This window comes from Phocoena phocoena, chromosome 14, assembly GCF_963924675.1.
Source record: "Phocoena phocoena chromosome 14, mPhoPho1.1, whole genome shotgun sequence".
Taxonomy (NCBI): domain Eukaryota; kingdom Metazoa; phylum Chordata; class Mammalia; order Artiodactyla; family Phocoenidae; genus Phocoena; species Phocoena phocoena.
Genome location: NC_089232.1, coordinates 8,719,426 through 8,736,795, shown reverse-complemented (window position 1 = coordinate 8,736,795; position 17,370 = coordinate 8,719,426). Strand labels below are relative to the sequence as shown.

At 52.3% G+C, this 17,370-nt stretch overlaps 1 protein-coding gene across 1 annotated transcript in view; it reads right to left on the bottom strand.

The window, feature by feature from the left end:
- Positions 1-702: 702 nt before the first annotated feature.
- Positions 703-17,370, bottom strand: part of TMEM131 (transmembrane protein 131) — a 201,414-nt gene continuing 184,746 nt past the window's right edge. The window contains exons 34-41 of the mRNA XM_065891409.1: positions 7,828-7,952; positions 7,473-7,622; positions 5,269-5,434; positions 4,337-4,458; positions 4,138-4,234; positions 3,175-3,272; positions 2,302-2,462; positions 703-987 (exon numbers count right to left, since the gene is read on the bottom strand). Of these exons, the coding sequence (XP_065747481.1) occupies positions 703-987; positions 2,302-2,462; positions 3,175-3,272; positions 4,138-4,234; positions 4,337-4,458; positions 5,269-5,434; positions 7,473-7,622; positions 7,828-7,952 (1,204 nt within the window). The remainder of the gene's footprint in view (positions 988-2,301; positions 2,463-3,174; positions 3,273-4,137; positions 4,235-4,336; positions 4,459-5,268; positions 5,435-7,472; positions 7,623-7,827; positions 7,953-17,370) is intronic.

Sequence of the window (17,370 nt, the reverse complement as noted above, 5' to 3'; positions counted from 1 at the left end):
ATCTCAAGACTTGGCTATGTGCATTTCAGTTTATCTTTAAAATAAATTCAGGTATACAAATGTTACATACCTCAAGTACAAACAGCACAGAAAATGCGTATGGTCTCAACCGAATGTTTTTACATTCATTCACTGTTCTTAAAGTTGACTTACATTTCTGTAATCTGCTTTTAAACCGAGACAGCCTTATTTTAAAAAAATACTCTATTTTTCAGCACAAAGTCCTCATACGTTTTTAAAATTAGATCTTGGCGCATAATATTGTGAAATTATTAAAAACCAAACTTGGTAATTTAATAAAATCGTCACATGCCAGGACTTCTGAATCAACTCAAGTTATTTCCTTAGCTGTAATGTCAAATTTGTGTTCATACAGATAAATAAAGAATGGAAGAAGACAAGTGGTGGAAACTTGGTAACAGTTAAGGTTTTCAGATGTACAGGTCTCATTAGAGTTTGTGGCTGAGTCCAGACTTTTCTCTAAAAGCACAACAGCAAATCTCATATTATCATAATTGCAAGAAAGATCTGAAAGAAGCGAGTGGTACAAGCCTGCCCTGCTTGAGTCTGTTTTGCAAAGATGAGGGTGGGGATTGGGAAGCTCTAGCGTTAAGAAAGAGCCTTAAAAAGATGTCTCGAAAATGGGCATATCATGATCTAGACGAGGGGCCCCCACTTTTTTCTTTTTCTTTCTGCCTAATTTCAATTCTCATGAGGGAAGTGCGAATTAGACCAGGGGTCGGAGCTCCTCCTTCCGATGGTGGGGCTCCATATCCGCCACGGGTTGTAGGTCTGGCCCAGGTCGTCGGCGGGGCTGGTGGCGGAGGGTGCGTGAGGAGCGGAGGGGCTTTCGGGGCCCATGAGGCCGATGCTCGGCAGCGCGTTGGCAGGGCTGGTGAAGGGGAGGGTGCTATGCAGGCTGCTGGACCAGATCGAGCTGCTGAATGGAGTGGAGGACCACAGGCTGCTGGTGTTGCCGAGGATCTGCTGACGAAACAAAACACAACGGGGAGCGTAAGGCTCGAGGGAGGCAGGCAGGTGGTAAATCGGCGACAGTTATGCTAAGAATGGGCTAGACCGCACGGTTCTTTCACTTTAGTTATTTTAAAACAAATGTTTTATACACGAAGCCACCTCAGAGTCCGGGAGCACGGTTCTGATGTTTTAAAGAAGGGGCGGCAAGCCACAGCCGGGGGGCCGAGTCCAGCCGCCCGCTTCTGCGGCTGAAGTCGGGGCGGGGGATGCGGCCTCAGCGGTGTGCTTAGGAGCCGGCCCTGCCACCTGTGCACCCAGGGAGGAGCTGGACAGGCTGCACCAGAAATAACGGCCTGCAAAGTCTCAACAGGTACCGACCCGTTTTTTTTTCTTCTTAGCGTCTTTATTGGAGTATAATTGCTATACAATGGTGTGTTAGTTTCTGCTGTGTAACAAAGTGAATCAGCTATACGTATACATATGTCCTCATATCCCCTCCCTCTTGCGTCTCCCTCCCACCCCTCTAGGTGGTCACAAAGCACTGAGCTGATCTCCGTGTGCTACGTGGCTGCTTCCCACTAGCCATCCATTTTACAGTTGGTAGTGTATATATGTCCCTGCTGCTCTCTCACTTTGTCCCAGCTTCCCCCTACCCCTCCCTGTGACTGACCCCGTCTTAAAGAATGGTTAAGATGACTGTAAAACTGAGGACAGAATGATTACAAGTGAAGACAAACTTTGGAATCTATGAAGCATTAAGCCGTGCACATCTAAGCAATTTCGTTTTCCTGAGGATGAAGAAGTCAGCACAGTGGGGTCACATCTGTCTGTCGCGATTTTGTAAAAGCCGAAACCAGTAATCATTTTCCTCGGTAAGAACACTACTTTGGGGCATGATCTCTGCAGAGCGATTTAGCTGAGAAGCAAACAGATGCGCTCTGGAGAAGCTCCAGCCGAGACACGGGTGCTGCTCGGGATCACGCACGCGCCGAGCTCTGGCACCGCCTGACTCTGGAGGTGGTGGGACCTCAGACGGGCCACCAGCCACCCCGCGGTCTAATTCAGTCGGGAGAGGCTGAAGTGAGAGGATTCACACGTCAACCCCCAGCTGCTCAGCTGTTCCTCCTGTAACTAACTTCTTGACCGTCACGGCTCTGAAGAGTGATGGTCACTTTGGCAGAAATGAAGACACAGCCGCAGAGGTGGTGAAAGCGCTAACCCACGCCTTCCGAGCTGCTGTTTGTCATTTATATCTGTCAGCACCACCCAAGGGACAGCGACGGCAGTGATGACGTGTGAGCGGCGGGGCCCAAGCCCAGTACTCACTGTGGCCGTGTGGGTCGGGGAACCGGAACTGGCTGGCCAAGAAGGGCTGGGCTCGGTCGCTGGAGAGTCCCAGAGGTATGAGGGGCCACTGCTCAGCTCGTTCCAGCTCCTCTGTGAGGCCTGATTGCACGATCGCGATAACCCGAGCTTGCTGAAAACTTCTGGAGGTGAGGAAGCAAAGGCAAGTCCGTGCTGGATCCGGCCGTGCTCCCCCGGGCAGGTGGGGCGTCCCCTCAGGGGTCCACATCCCACCGCTGCTCACCTGGAGCCATCCCACCCCCTCCATCAGCTCCCACCACATTCGGGGAAAACAGGGTGCGGGGTGCTGTTCTCCAGACCCCAGCACGCCGTCTGAATACCTCACCCACACCTATCACTGGACGGTCAAGTGCAAACATCACGATCCCAGCTAATGTGAAATTCACACAGTTGCCCCTAATTCTGGACAGCAAGAAGAATAAAGAGCCCCAGCACGGCCAGGAGTCACATCTCAGACGCAGAATCCCTGCTTGCAGCTCTTAAGTCAGTTCTGCGCAACACGAGCCAGCTGGGGCCCGCAGAGCATCGAGCAGACCACCGCACCTACGGGCTGGGGTGCCGAGCGGACAGAGGACCCTCCTGAGGGCCTCTCGCTGGGCCTCCTCACACCCGGGCAGCTGTGCCAGACCACGTCCACGAGAGCACGGACAGACCCACTTCCCTGAAGTCGGCCCATCTGCTGCCGCCTGACTGCACTGATACAGGGAAACGCATCCTTTAAAAATGTCCACTACATGACCATCGTACTTTCCTCCACACATGAAAGTGGACCTTATGCTCCCTCCGTCCTTGTCCACAGGCTCATTAGTCATGGGTCTAGTGTTAAACACTCACCACCAGTTAGGTTAAAAGAGTTTCCAAAGGCCGAGAACGAATTGAGGGGTGTGAAGTCAGGGCTGCTGGGGTTGCTGACGGGACTCCACAAACCCGAGCTGAACGTTATAAGAGGAAAATGCAACACACAAAAATGTGACGGTTAGTGGAGACAGATCCATCACGCACGGCTTCACACGCAGGAGGCGCTGCTTCAGCTGGGGGCTCACGTACTACAGGCAGAAGTGGGGACTGGAAACACCTTCCATAACACAAAGGAGGGAGGCACGGAGGAGTTCAGAGCCCAGGCTACCCTGTCGTGAGCTGACGGCCTGGCTCAGCGGAAGTGTCATGCAGAGAAAAGAGGCGTTTCTTCCTTGTTTCCCCTTTGGTAATGGAAGATTTATTAAAAAATTATTTCAAATCTAGGATTAATTTCCTTTTAGTGTCAAGCAGGTAAAACTGGGACTCTACTTACTGACAGTTATAATCTTATTGTCATCGTTATTTATCTGGGAAAATGAACCGAGGCAGTCACTGCATGCCACTGGGCCACTGTGGTTGCTCTGGGTCAGAGAAGTGGCCTGTCCAATAATTTATAATAAACTGCCTAGAATTTGTTCCGTGTCCTTCCTCTCGAGTGCGTTTTTGTTCTTCTACTTCTAATGATCGGATCACATCCTTTTCACAACAACCATGATAACGGAGAAGGATCAGAAGAGACTCAGAAGGCGGAACACAAGTCTGTCTCCCTCTCCGCTGGGCCGAACATGTCGCGGCCCCTCCTCCCGTCAGGGAGCCAGGTGGGAGCACGCACTGGCACTCGGGGCTCTGCCCCACCCAACAGAGAGGCTCCTGACCGCCTCCGACAAACACCTGCTTGTCACCTAGGGGCAAACGCCTCTAAACACACGTACGATAGAAGATGCTAAACTGGCCTGGGAAACCCTCCTGCCCTCCCCTGGTAAGAAGGGCCAAACGTACCTGTCTGAGCCATCGCTGTCAACGGGAGTGTGTGACACGCCAAGGCTGCTGGAAAAGTCTGTTTTGCTTGAAGAAACCTTAGCAAAGCCGTTCCCACCTGTAACAATGGGCTCCGAGTCAATCAAAGCAGCCAGGCCGCAGGTACCTCCACCAGGCCCGAGGCCCAGCGGTGCCCGGTCTCCAGTGCCAAGCCGCTCACCTGGGCTCTTGTCGTACCCGGCCGTGACTGCAGCAAACGTGGGGTTGCCATTCTGGCCCGGGAGCGAGGCTGCTTTTGTCAGTTTGTGTTTGCTTCCGTTTGAATGCTTTGTTTTAGAATCGCTTGAGGGAAGAAGCAAGGAGAGAACAGCTCAGTCCTCGTGGGCAATGCCCCCAACGGAGGCCCGCCAGGCACATGTCCCAGGGCCTGCGAGGAAGCCGGGGACGGCCCTGGGCCGCCCACAGGGCCTGGCCAGGCCTCAGGAAATGCTCTGTGGCCTGAAGCTGTGTAGCCTGAGGGGACGGGGTGGGAGGGGAAGGAATGTGGGAGAAAGGTAAAATTCCAGGTGCGGGAGAGAGGCAGGGGCCGGGAAAGGAGGCAGCCCCGTCCTGGAGGGAATGCCGGGCAGCTGGATGGAGCGGAGCGTGCGGGCAGGTGAGCAGCCCCCGTGCGAGGGCCCCGGCGGCCAGTGCCCACCAGGCCCGGGGCTTCCCGCCTCTCCCCACACGGGCAGAGTGGCCGTGGGCCGGGCTGGGCGCCGCCGCGTGTGCGGGAACAGGCGGCCCCTGCTCGAGTGTCATCACCGTGGGGGTCACTGTCACTGCCTGGAGGAGCCCTCCCTGCTCGGCTCCGACCTCCTCCAGGTCCCGCCACAGGTCAGAGGGAACGACCCGCAGACCCACTTCCTTGCCCACAGCGCAGCTGCTGTGGGTCTTCAGTCCTCGCTGAGTGTGCTCCTGGCTCCTGGCCTAGAGCGTGACCCTGGTGCCCCTCGGGCACGGGTGACGGGTGGGAAGGCGGTGCTGCGGGGAGGGCGCTGAGCCCGCTGAGAGAAGAGGCGACAAGGGACGGCCGTCTGCCGCCACCGAGGATTCCCACCTATGGGGTGCAGCACCGGATTAGCGCGGCACAGGCGGGGGCTGCGGGCCTACCTGCCGGGGCTGCCGTTGACGATGCTGCTGTAGCTGCCGCGGGACGTGAACGGGCAGGGGGCGGCGGGCGGTGACGGGGAGCTGGGCGGCGGCGAGGTCTGGCGTTGTTTTAGGAAGACGTCTGCGTTGAGGGTTTGCAGAGAGAGTTTATAAAGACTGTCGGTAGCTGGAAGTTAAAAACAAAGGGTCTCGATGTGATACTTGGATTTTTACCCTTCAGTTTTGGTTACTTCTGGCGTTCTAGCTGGTGCTATGCAGGACTCAAGTGCTTCTAACAAGAAGAACCTACAGCTGTCATACGTGTAAAAAGGGAAGTCGTGTCTCTCTCTGCATTCTGGGCCTTTCCCGGAATCACCGTTGTGACCCACCTCCCGGCTGCGTTCTGCAGGCCCTGCCGGAGGGCGTGGTCCTCTCCCTCCCACACCTCGGGCTGGGAGGAGGCCTCTCCACGCCCCTCAGGGACGAGCAGGTGGAGGCTCCGCTGGGACCTGAAAGCCTCTGATCTTCCACACAGGTCCGATCTGCGCAGGTGCGGCCCCAGGAGAACACCCCCAGCTCCTCCAGGATGCCCCCCGCACTCCGTGGGCCCACCTGGTGCGGTCCCTGGATTACAAGGATAGGAACTCCTGCTATATTCCTGCTGCCCTTTAAGGCACAGCTGTTTTAAAAATTTAAAACAGAAAAACTTTCAGTGTCACAAAAGAATACTGATTCTGCACTCACCGAATGGAAACACACAACTTGTATCAGAAAAAGGTACGACCTCGCACATCTATGGTGCGCACCGCCAAACAAAGCACCCTTCTCTTCGAAGGCGGAGTTGTCTCATCTCCGGAGCCACCGTGCACCCGCCCGGGTGACTCTCCCTGCCCCTCCCCCACGGTCCTGGCACCTATCCACCGACCCGTCTCCACCCGCCCCGCTCTCACCCTTGCTTACATGGAGAACCCCTTCTTCACCTGCTCCGGGGTTTGCTGACCTGATGCCCACACCCTCTCCCTGCAGGATACCCCTCGGGCTTGTGTCGGTGCTAGGGCTGGCACGGCTTGCGTTTACTTCACCGCGCCCCAGACAACCCCATGAAACCGGCTCCCTGGGCACATGGTATTTATTCCCTACACTGGAACGCAGCTTCCTCTGTGCAGGAACCACCCCAATCCCAGGGTATAAGCTGAGGACCAATATCCAGCTGAAACCGCAGAGGGGACCCAAGGACTCGAAAGCATCAGCCGGGACACCGGGACGACCCAGAGACTTGTTCAACACTTCTTGAATGACCAGGGGTTTTGGATTATATCTCCCATCTCAGGCAAAAATACAGTACTATAAGGCACCAGAAAGTTTCACAGCAATCACGGGGCTGCAGGTTCTAACCCAGGGAGCATCTCTTTCCAGTATGTATTTACAAAGGTGCGTGTTTAACGCACACCTCACCCGAGTTTCCGAGTTCCTCGCCCTCATTCAACTCACCACCCCCTCTTCTCTAAGCCTCCTTCACCTCAAACCTGGTGCGCAACTCTCATTTTCCCTTTGGCACAAATGGGCCAAACGGAGGCCGTTCTGACACCTCGGTGAGTGTAGACAAATCAGCCCTAAGGGACTGACCCCCAAGCCCTGCCACCAGGCCCTCAACTGTGCTGCTCTCTGTCATCTTCTGTTCCAGGTCTTAAATTTCTAGAGGGCGAGGACCTCCACCCTCTTCTAGGAGACGGTGCTACTTTCACAATTTCCTGCAGGCCTGACCAGAGGAACGAGGTCAAGAGGCTAGTGAGAGAACTAACATAGGTTTGTGGAAACGATGTGGGTAAACTGGGAATAAACTGCATGTTTACAAAAAGCAGTTACAGTGTAAATGTGTGAGAAACTAGTCAGGTAAAGGGCTGCTGAGCTGACGCTTTCAGGAGGCAGTACTTTGGGTGATTCACTGCTCTACGCAGATCCTTCCATCCCCTACACTCTGACTAGCCCTCTGGGTCGTCTGCCGATTTCTCTGGTGTAAATACTCCCACCAGGGCCGATTAACGACCAGCAGACTGCTGAACAGCAGCTTTTGCTGGCTGCTGCGAGCCGGCTCCGGCAGACTAGACACTGGGTCTCCTTCTAAAGCAATACGTGCCCCGGCCATCCCCACCGCGGTTCTCCGGCCCACAGCTGGGTGGGCTGTGGGTGCGGAGAGCCCGTGGTCTCCAGGTCACCATACTTACAGCTGCCGGGCTTGTGAACGGGCACGGAATCCCACTCTGGCGGTGGAGAGTCTTTTTCACCTTCTGAGCTACTGGTGTTGCCTAGTTCTTGACTATTTGGGAGGAATTTTGCTAGGGCAGGTGGCCTGTTATCCACTAACTTATTTGTACCTGTACAGAATTCAGAAAAGAAGGCTGTTACGGAGGATAATTCCTTTCTTTCGGGCCAATTTCAAAGAACCCATTCTCTTCTAATGAGAATAAGAACCCAACCGTAGCCGTCCTATGACTGGTAACTATTGACTGATTATTGCCAACTCACAACTACCAACACAACGAATCATCAGGGCATCCGTATGATGAAAAATGAAAATACCTTTTGTTTTCTGGGAATTTCGTGGTTTGGATCCACTTGTCAATGTAGTTGGAAGAGGAATCTTGGTTGGGAGATTTCGACGTTGTTTACTTTCCAAAGGGGCGGTATATGGTAGCTCTAAAGAACTGAAAGACAATCACAGGTGGAACATTCAAACGCAGCCCTTTGTTTCAGAGCAGAGAGGAGGAGTCACTGATCCCTCTGCAATTTCAACACCTTCTTTTACTCATTTGGCCTCCCGAGGCATTATCAACCCGCATGCCCGAGGGCTGGCCGCGTTCCAAGCACCTCCAGTACTGTTCTGGAGACTCGCACTTGCAGATTTATCCTCTGCTATTCGGAGTGCGGACAAGGAGCTGAGGTCCATTGTTTAATGGTATGTAATGGGTGGGAACACCTGCATCAGAGAAGGGGTCTGGAGCTGCCGGCACAGACTAGCCACTCAGGAGGGACTAAGTGCAGTCATCCCGCTGGTGAGTGAGTCTCACCCGGCAGCTGGACCGCCTGTGGGGCTCCGGAATATGGAGATTCTGAAGGGTCTCAGACTTAGAAATGCCAAAGGTTCTGCTACTCAAAACCTTGAACGCATTTTTCTCACGAACACTGTGTACTGACCAGGGCTAAGTCCCTGGGTGACCTACAAAACCCCGAGAGCCCATGGCAGAATAGCAGGACTGCTTTATTTGCCTAAGGTGTAGGCTGAGTGGGGGAGATGAATATTCTTTATTCTTGAACTCAGCGTTCATCTTAGACAAAGACTTAAATACTATTTTTATTAATCTATTTAGAGTATATTTCTTCTTAAATATTTAGAGGTAAGCTTAACATAACAAACATATATAAAGAGGACAATGAATTGGCTCTGACCTTCCTATCGGCGAGGCAAAGTGGGCGGCAGCTGGGCTATTTTGAGTTTCCACAGCCTGATGAAGAAGACATTAAAATGTGCCAAGACAAGCAATCTCTAGGAGAAATGAACTGGGGAGATGGCCCACGTAAAGTAGCCTGGTGAGCAATGGAAATGCATGGACCCTAAAAACCTGTTTTACAGAGCTGCTTCTGTGCTGCTCACCAAGACCAAGTCGCAGGCTTGGGAGGCCTCTGACAGGAGCTGGGCTGACACAGTGCAGGAAAAGGACGTCTCCCCGGGGAACGGTGGGACACAGCTGACAGAACCCAGCGGTCCCTGACGAGAATTCCAGAAATCATCACGCGTCTCCACTGGGCTCCTGGTGACGGCCGCAAAGCTGTCAGTTTAAGGCTGAGCCAATCGCTTGCTTTTCATCGAAAATATGACAAAGTTTACCGGTCGACACAGATGTTCTTAGAACGGGTACGTGTCTGGCATTTTCCACGGTAGCGCACGTCCTGCCCCAGCCTGAGTGCCCCAGCCCTCAGGCGTGTGATTCCCACATGCCGCTCTGCCCCCAGCCCCACCCTTCAGGTTCCTCCTCCTACCACTGCCCCTCCAAGTTCGCACTCGCTGGGGGGCGGCCAATTTCTGCTGGGCTCGGGGCCAGGCACAGACCACGCTAGTCCACACCAGACTGCAAAGGTCAGAACGGGTCAGGCTTTCCAGATCCAACGGCACCACCATCACCGGCACCCCCCCCACCCCGCAAAGAAGGTAAGCAGATGACAAAACAGTACGTGAAGCATGACTTCATAAACAGATAAATTTTTTCTAAATGTACAGCTTTTTTTTTACATCTTTATTGGAGTATAACTACTTTACAATGGTGTGTTAGTTTCTGCTGTATAACAAAGTGAATCAGTTATACACGTACATATGTTCCCATATCTCTTCCCTCTTGCGTCTCCCTCCCTTCCACCCTCCCTATCCCACCCCTCTAGGTGGTCACAAAGCACCGAGCTGATCTCCCTGTGCTATGCGGCTGCTTCCCACTAGCTATGTATTTTACGTTTGGTAGTGTATATATGTCCATGCCACTCTCTCACTTTGTCATGCCTTACCCTTCCCCCTCCCCATATCCTCAAGTCCATTCTCTAGTAGGTCTGTTACACAGATAAATTTTAACAGAGGCTCTTTACAAACATTTTATAAGGTGGTAGGTCAAAGGTCATTTTCATTCTTTTGTTTCTTTATATTTCACAATTTTTCTATAATAAAGTGTTAGTATATTTGGAATTAGTGTAAGAGCTAGCCAAAAATTCGAAGGGTTCGGTTAAGCCACATAAGTAGAATTTTAGGTGGGATAACAAACTGACTTGAAAAAATCCACCGTTTACGGGCGAGACTATTAACGCTGCAGTTTTAGAAATCGTCTGCCCTTCTACTTCTGACTGACAGGGTTATTTAAAAACGCTGAAGGGCTATGTTCTACTTTGGTAGAAATAGGACTGAATTGATGCCCTGCCATTAGGCCGTAGTGCTGCTAGGATTGCATCGATCTTCCTGTTTGTACTGTTTGTAACTATGGCCCCATCTTAAGTATTCCTAATTGAAAAACAAAGCCTCAGGAAATCGAAACTTAACCAGCCGCTCTTGCTTCTGTAACTATGCTTGCTGAACCCCCTTTTGCAACCATCCAACCAATCAGACGGTGACTAATGTCTTTGTTTAAAAGTTAGCCAATCAGTACCCCCCACCTCTGAAGGTCGCGAGCTTGTTTGTACCTGTCTATAAAAGAGCTGTACTAAACTCCATCGGGACCTCTTAGCGTCACCGGCAACGAGTGCGCGGAGGTCCAGGTTCGAACCTGCAATAAATGACCCTTGCCGTTTGGCTTTGACTCTTGTCTCTGGTGGTCTTGTGGAGGGGTCTCGTGACCGTGGGCATTTCATTTGGGGGCTCGTCCGGGATGCCCCCAAGCCCACCAGACATCAGGTCAACGGGTCATCGCTGACAACCGATCGGTAAGTAAGCTGGCTCAAGGTACCTTCTGTTTTGGGGACTAGGACAGTCCTGGCGGACGCGCTATAGGACACCTAGTCGGGCGTGGTTGGAGACGTCCACCGCGACCCATCTGGGGGTTGATAGCCCATCTGAAGCGCGCACGCGATAACCTCCCTTCCTCCTTTTACAGGCTCCGCTATTGGGACTGCTCTTAATCACTTTCGTTTTCAGAATAACCTTTTCTAACCAACCTCTTCCAGGACCTAAACATGGGCCAAACACAGAGTACCCCTCTCTCCCTCCTTCTCACTAATTTTGGGGATGTGAAATCCTGAGGACACGATCTCGGTCTGGACATCCGGAAAAGAAAACTTATTACCTTCTGCCGCTCTGAATGGCCAACTTTCGGGGTTGGTTGGCCCACCGAGGGTACCTTTTGTCTTCCTATAGTCCTAAAAATTAAATCTAGAGTTTTCTTACCAGGGAAAGAAGGCCATCCGGACCAAATCCCCTACATCTTGGTATGGCAGGACCTGGTAGAAAACCCACCTCCCTGGATGGCCCCCTTTTTGTCATCAGGGACATATAAGATCCTTACGGCCCGACCAACTAAACCTCCCAAGCCTCAGACCTCAACCGCACCCATACTTTCTGACAGCCAAGACCTCCTTCTCATAGAACCCCCTCCATATCAACATCCTCCTTTGGCCCCACAACCGGTCCCCCTTCCTGCTCCTGACCCTGCTCCTCTCCCCTTGGAAGAACCTCCTGTGGCCCCTCCCGAGAGGCCACCCAGGTCAGAACCGGAGGAGCGAGAGGCAGAGGCACTGCCGGCCCTCCTGCCCAATGAAAATAACTCCCCTGGGCCGGCTGGACGCACCCGTGGACGCACTCAGCGCGACCCAGGGTTCCGCCATCCAGATTCCACCACAGCCCTACCCCTGCGAGAAATAGGCCCTCCCGATGAGACAGGGAACCCCCGACTCCAATATTGGCCATTCTCTACCAGTGACTTATATAATTGGAAAACCCAGAATGCTCGTTTTTCTGATAATCCTAAAGACTTGATAGCTCTTCTAGATAGTGTTATGTTTACCCATCAGCCCACCTGGGATGACTGCCAACAGCTTCTCCGGATCCTGTTCACTACCGAGGAACGAGAACGAATCCAGCTGGAGGCAAGAAAACTGGTTCCTGGAGATGATGGTCAACCCACCGCTAACCCTGATCTTATTAATGCAGCCTTTCCCTTAACTCGCCCCCCGCAGGATGATTGGAACTACAACACCGGAGAAGGTAGGGGACGACTGCTCATTTATCGCCAGACTCTAATGGCGGGTCTCCGGGCTGCCGCGCGCAAGCCCACTAATTTGGCCAAGGTATATTCAATTGTACAAGGTAAAACAGAAAGTCCCTCCTCTTATTTAGAAAGATTAATGGAAGCCTTTAGGCAATATACCCCTATGGATCCAGAGGCCCCCGAAAATCAGGCTGCCGTTGTAATGTCCTTCGTTAACCAGGCAGCCCCTGATATTAAAAAGAAACTCCAGAAGTTAGAAGATCTGGAGGGCAAACAGATACAGGACCTACTCCGTATTGCTCAGCGCGTCTTTAATAACCGAGACGCCCCAGAGGATAGACAACTTAAAGCCACTGAGAAAATGACTAAGGTCCTGGCCGCCATTGTTCAGAAAGATCAAGGGGGCCCCCCAGCCACTCGACCTCCCAGGCGACCATTGGACAGAGATCAATGTGCCTATTGCAAGGAAAAAGGCCATTGGGCTCGGGAATGCCCCAAAAAAAGGCAGCCGCGCCCCAACCAGGGGCAATGGCAACCGAAGGCCTCCACCCCAGTCCTGTTTACACATGATGCAGAGTAGGGGGGACGGGGTTCGGACCCCCTCCCCGAACCCAGGGTAACCCTACAAGTGGAGGGGAAACCAGTCCAATTCCTGGTGGATACAGGGGCACAGCATTCGGTCTTGGTTAAGCCCCACGGGAAAATTTCTGACAAAACCTCCTGGGTCCAGGGAGCTACGGGAGTTAAACGTTACCCCTGGACCACTCAGAGAACTGTAGACTTGGGCACGGGAAAAGTAACCCACTCCTTTCTGGTCATTCCCGATAGCCCTTGCCCCTTACTGGGGAGAGACTTACTTACTAAAATGGGAGCGCAAATTCATTTTCGGTCAGAGGGGCCGATCATAACAGACCCTCACAACCAACCCATATCTGTGCTCACCCTGAACTTGGAAGATGAGTACCGACTTCACCAGGAACCACCCTCCCAAAATCAAGATATAAAGTCATGGCTTCAGCAGTTCCCCGAAGCATGGGCAGAAACAGGTGGGATGGGACTAGCCAAACATCGCCCAGCCCTATTCATAGAAATCAAACCAGGGGCAGATCCTGCACGTGTCCGACAATATCCCATGCCCATAGAGGCCAAAACTGGTATCACTCCACATATTCGCCGGCTTCTTGACCTAGGTATACTGCGTCCCTGCCAGTTGGCCTGGAACACACCCCTGCTGCCAGTCCGCAAACCTAACAGTAAAGACTACCGCCCAGTACAGGACCTGAGGGAAGTTAACAGACGAGTCATAGACATCCACCCTACCGTACCCAATCCATATACTCTTTTGAGCGCCCTTAGTCCAGAAAAACAATGGTATACTGTGCTGGACCTCAAAGATGCCTTTTTTAGTTTACCCTTAGCACCCAAAAGTCAAGAACTCTTTGCCTTCGAATGGTCGGACCCCGAGAGAGGCATAAACGGACAACTCACCTGGACCAGACTTCCCCAAGGATTCAAGAACTCACCTACCTTGTTTGATGAGGCCCTACACGAGGATCTCAGTGAGTACCGGAGACAAAACCCCAATATAACCCTCCTGCAGTATGTTGATGATCTCTTAATAGCTGCTGGGACCGCTGAAGCCTGCCTGCAGGGAACCAGAAACCTCCTACAGACTCTCGGCACCCTGGGATACCGGGCCTCTGCCAAAAAGGCGCAGATCTGCAGGCCTGAGGTAACTTACCTGGGATACCTACTGAAAGGGGGGCAACGATGGCTCACAGATGCACGGAAAGAGACTGTCCTCCGCATCCCCAGACCCACCACGCCTCGACAGGTGAGAGAATTTTTGGGGCCAGCTGGGTTCTGCCGTTTATGGATACCCAAATTTGCTGAAATGGCCAAACCACTATACTTAGCCGCCAAAGAACAGACGCCCTTTGAATGGACAGAGGAGGCTGAGCAATCGTTTCAGCAGATCAAAACTGCCTTGCTATCCGCACCCGCCCTGGGTCTCCCTGATGTCTCCAAACCCTTCCACCTCTTTGGATGAAAACAAAGGCATAGCTAAGGCCGTGCTGACCCAACCCCTCGGTCCTTGGACCAGGCCTATCGCTTACCTATCGAAGAAATTGGACCCCGTGGCTGCAGGCTGGCCTCCTTGCCTCCGGGTGATCGCCGCCACAGCCCTAATGGTAAAGGATGCCAACAAACTAACTATGGGACAGGAATTACATGTCACCACCCCCCACGCCATCGACGGGGTTCTCAAACAGCCTCCCGACCGATGGATGAGCAATGCTCGATTGGTCCACTACCAGGGTCTACTGTTAAATCCTCTCAAAATCAGCTACACTCCACCACGGGCTTTAAACCCTGCCTCTCTATTACCTGACCCAGACTTAGACTCCCCACTCCATGATTGTGCAGAGGTACTGGCTCAGATCCATGGGGTTCGGGAAGACCTATGTGACCAGCCCCTATTAGATGCACAAGTCATATGGTTCACTGACGGCAGTAGTTTTGTCCAGCAAGGTCAGAGGTATGCGGGGGCAGCGGTAACATCGGAAACTGAGGTGATATGGGCAAAGACTCTCCCCCCAGGGACCTCAGCCCAAAAAGCTGAATTAATTGCCCTGACCCAAGCTCTTAAGATGAGCAAAGACCAAAAAGCCACCATATATACAGACAGCCGGTATGCTTTCGCTACCGCACACATACATGGGGCAATATACCGAGAGCGGGGACTACTCACAGCAGAGGGCAAAGACATCAAGAACAAAGAGGAAATCCTGGCCTTGCTAGCGGCCATATGGGAACCCAAAAAGTTAGCCATTGTACATTGCCCGGGGCATCATAAACCCACAAATCCAGTCGCCCGGGGCAACAATTTGGCAGACCAGACGGCTCGAAAGGCGGCATACACTCCAATACCATTACTTCCCCTACAACTGCCGGATCCAGGGCCCCGGGAATTACCGCCCCAACCCGACTACTCGGAAGATGACATTAGATGGATAAACAAACTCCCTCTAACCCAGGTTAAAGACGGATGGTGGCGGGACGCTAAGAACAATATCCTCCTTCCAGAAAAACTAGGAACCTTGGTCCTTGAACGGATCCATCGTAGCACCCACTTGGGCGCCCGACGGCTACAGGATCTCATCAGACAGACTGGACTTAAAATTAAAAATGTCTCCGAAAAAACTGAACGACTGGTTGCTGGCTGTGCAGTCTGCCAACTCCATAATGCTAACACCCACCCACCAACCGCTGGCATCCGGGAAAGAGGGAACCAGCCCGGAGCCTACTGGGAAGTGGACTTCACGGAGGTAAAGCCTGGCAAATATGGATATAGATATTTACTGGTGTTTATAGATACCTTTTCAGGTTGGACTGAGGCGTTCCCGACCAAGAATGAGACAGCACAAATAGTAGCTAAAAAGCTACTAGAAGAAATCCTGCCCAGGTATGGCTTTCCAGTTATGATAGGGTCAGACAACGGGCCGGCCTTCGTTTCTAAGGTAAGTCAGGATCTGGCTTCCATACTTGGGGCTGATTGGAAATTACATTGTGCATACCGCCCCCAGAGTTCAGGACAGGTAGAAAGAATGAATAGAACTCTAAAAGAGACCTTGACTAAATTAACCATGGAGACTGGCACTAACTGGGTAGTCCTACTCCCCTACGCTCTGTTTAGGGTGCGAAATTCCCCCTATAAGCTAGGATTTACCCCCTACGAAATAATACATGGTAGGCCTCCTCCTATTATCCCTAACCTAAAGACTAACCTTATCCAATCGGACCCAGAAAATAATCTCCTGTCTTCCCTCCAAGCCTTACAGCGGATACATGAGACAATCTGGCCCAAACTAAAAGAGCTATATACAACAGGACCCCCGCCTACTCCACACCAGCTCCGACCAGGTGACTGGGTCCTTGTCAAACGCCATCGACAAGAGACCCTAGAACCCAGGTGGAAAGGACCTTACCAGATCATCCTGACAACGCCGACGGCCATCAAGGTGGACAGCATAGCTGCCTGGATCCATTACACCCACGTCAAGCCGGTGGACCCACTTTCTGACCTCATCAAGTCCACTAAAGCTGACGTCACCTGGACGGTTGATCGGAGTAAGGACAATCCCCTCAAACTGACCTTACGCCATACCCTCCCCCATGAGGACCAAGGTACTGCTGATAGCTCTAATGACAGTCCTAACCCTCAACCCTCGGGCCACGAGGGGAGGATTCAACCCCCCCCCCCAATAAGAATGCTTTAATGCAACAACTATATGGTGCACCGTGCGAGTGCAGGGGAGGTACTAGCGAGACTCCTGTTGTTCCCCGAAGGTATACTCATATGCAGGATTGCGGGGGAATAACTGCATACCTTGTTCAGGTATATGGAGGCACCGGGGTCAAAACCAGCTGGCAATGCCACCATAAGCCTAAACCACTCCCCCCCCGAGCTATTTGTCCCTGTTCTACTTTTTAGGAATCAATGCATAGCACGTGCTACTCCTCTTACCAGCAATGTACAGGGACCAATAACAAGACTTATTTCACAGCCACACTACAAAATAATAAAAGTCCCACCATTAGTGATAATAATAAATACCTTCAGGCTGGATGCATTGGCACTCCCGGGACCCCGGTGTGCTGGAATACCAGGGCCCCCATACATATGTCAGACGGTGGAGGGCCCCAAGACGAAGTGCGCCAGATAGAAACCCGAAGACAAATAGAAAAGGCCTATCAGGATCTGTACCCACAGCTCAGCTACCACCCCCTAATTCGCCCTAAGGTCAATCCCTCTGAACTGGACCCCCAAACCACGACTATACTAGAAGCTACTTTTGCGCTTTTAAATACCACCAACCCCAACTTAGCACAAGATTGCTGGCTCTGCCTTCCTCAAGGACCGCCCCGCCCTATAGCCATCCCCATTTTCGCCAATTTAAACATCAGCAAACAATGTAACCCAACTTTACTCCCGGAGCCGTTTCCCATACAATTTTCAAAGTTTTCAACTACCTTTAATACCTCATGCTTTGTCAAGAACGATTCCCTCTCTAACGCCAGTATTGACTTGGGAATCCTTTCATCTACTGGATGTAGTCAGTATATCCCCGTAAACTCCTCCCTCTGTAGTCCTAACACCACTGTCTTTGTCTGTGGAAATAACCTAGCATACACCTATTTACCCCAGAACTGGACAGGGGTCTGCAACCTAGCCACCCTCCTCCCTAATGTAGACCTGATCTCGGGAGACACTCCATTGCCCATTCCCAGCTTTGACCTTTGGGCAGGAAGAACCAAACGAGCCATTACAGCCATACCCCTCCTGGTAGGACTAGGAATTACAAGAGCTGTGGCCACAGGGAGT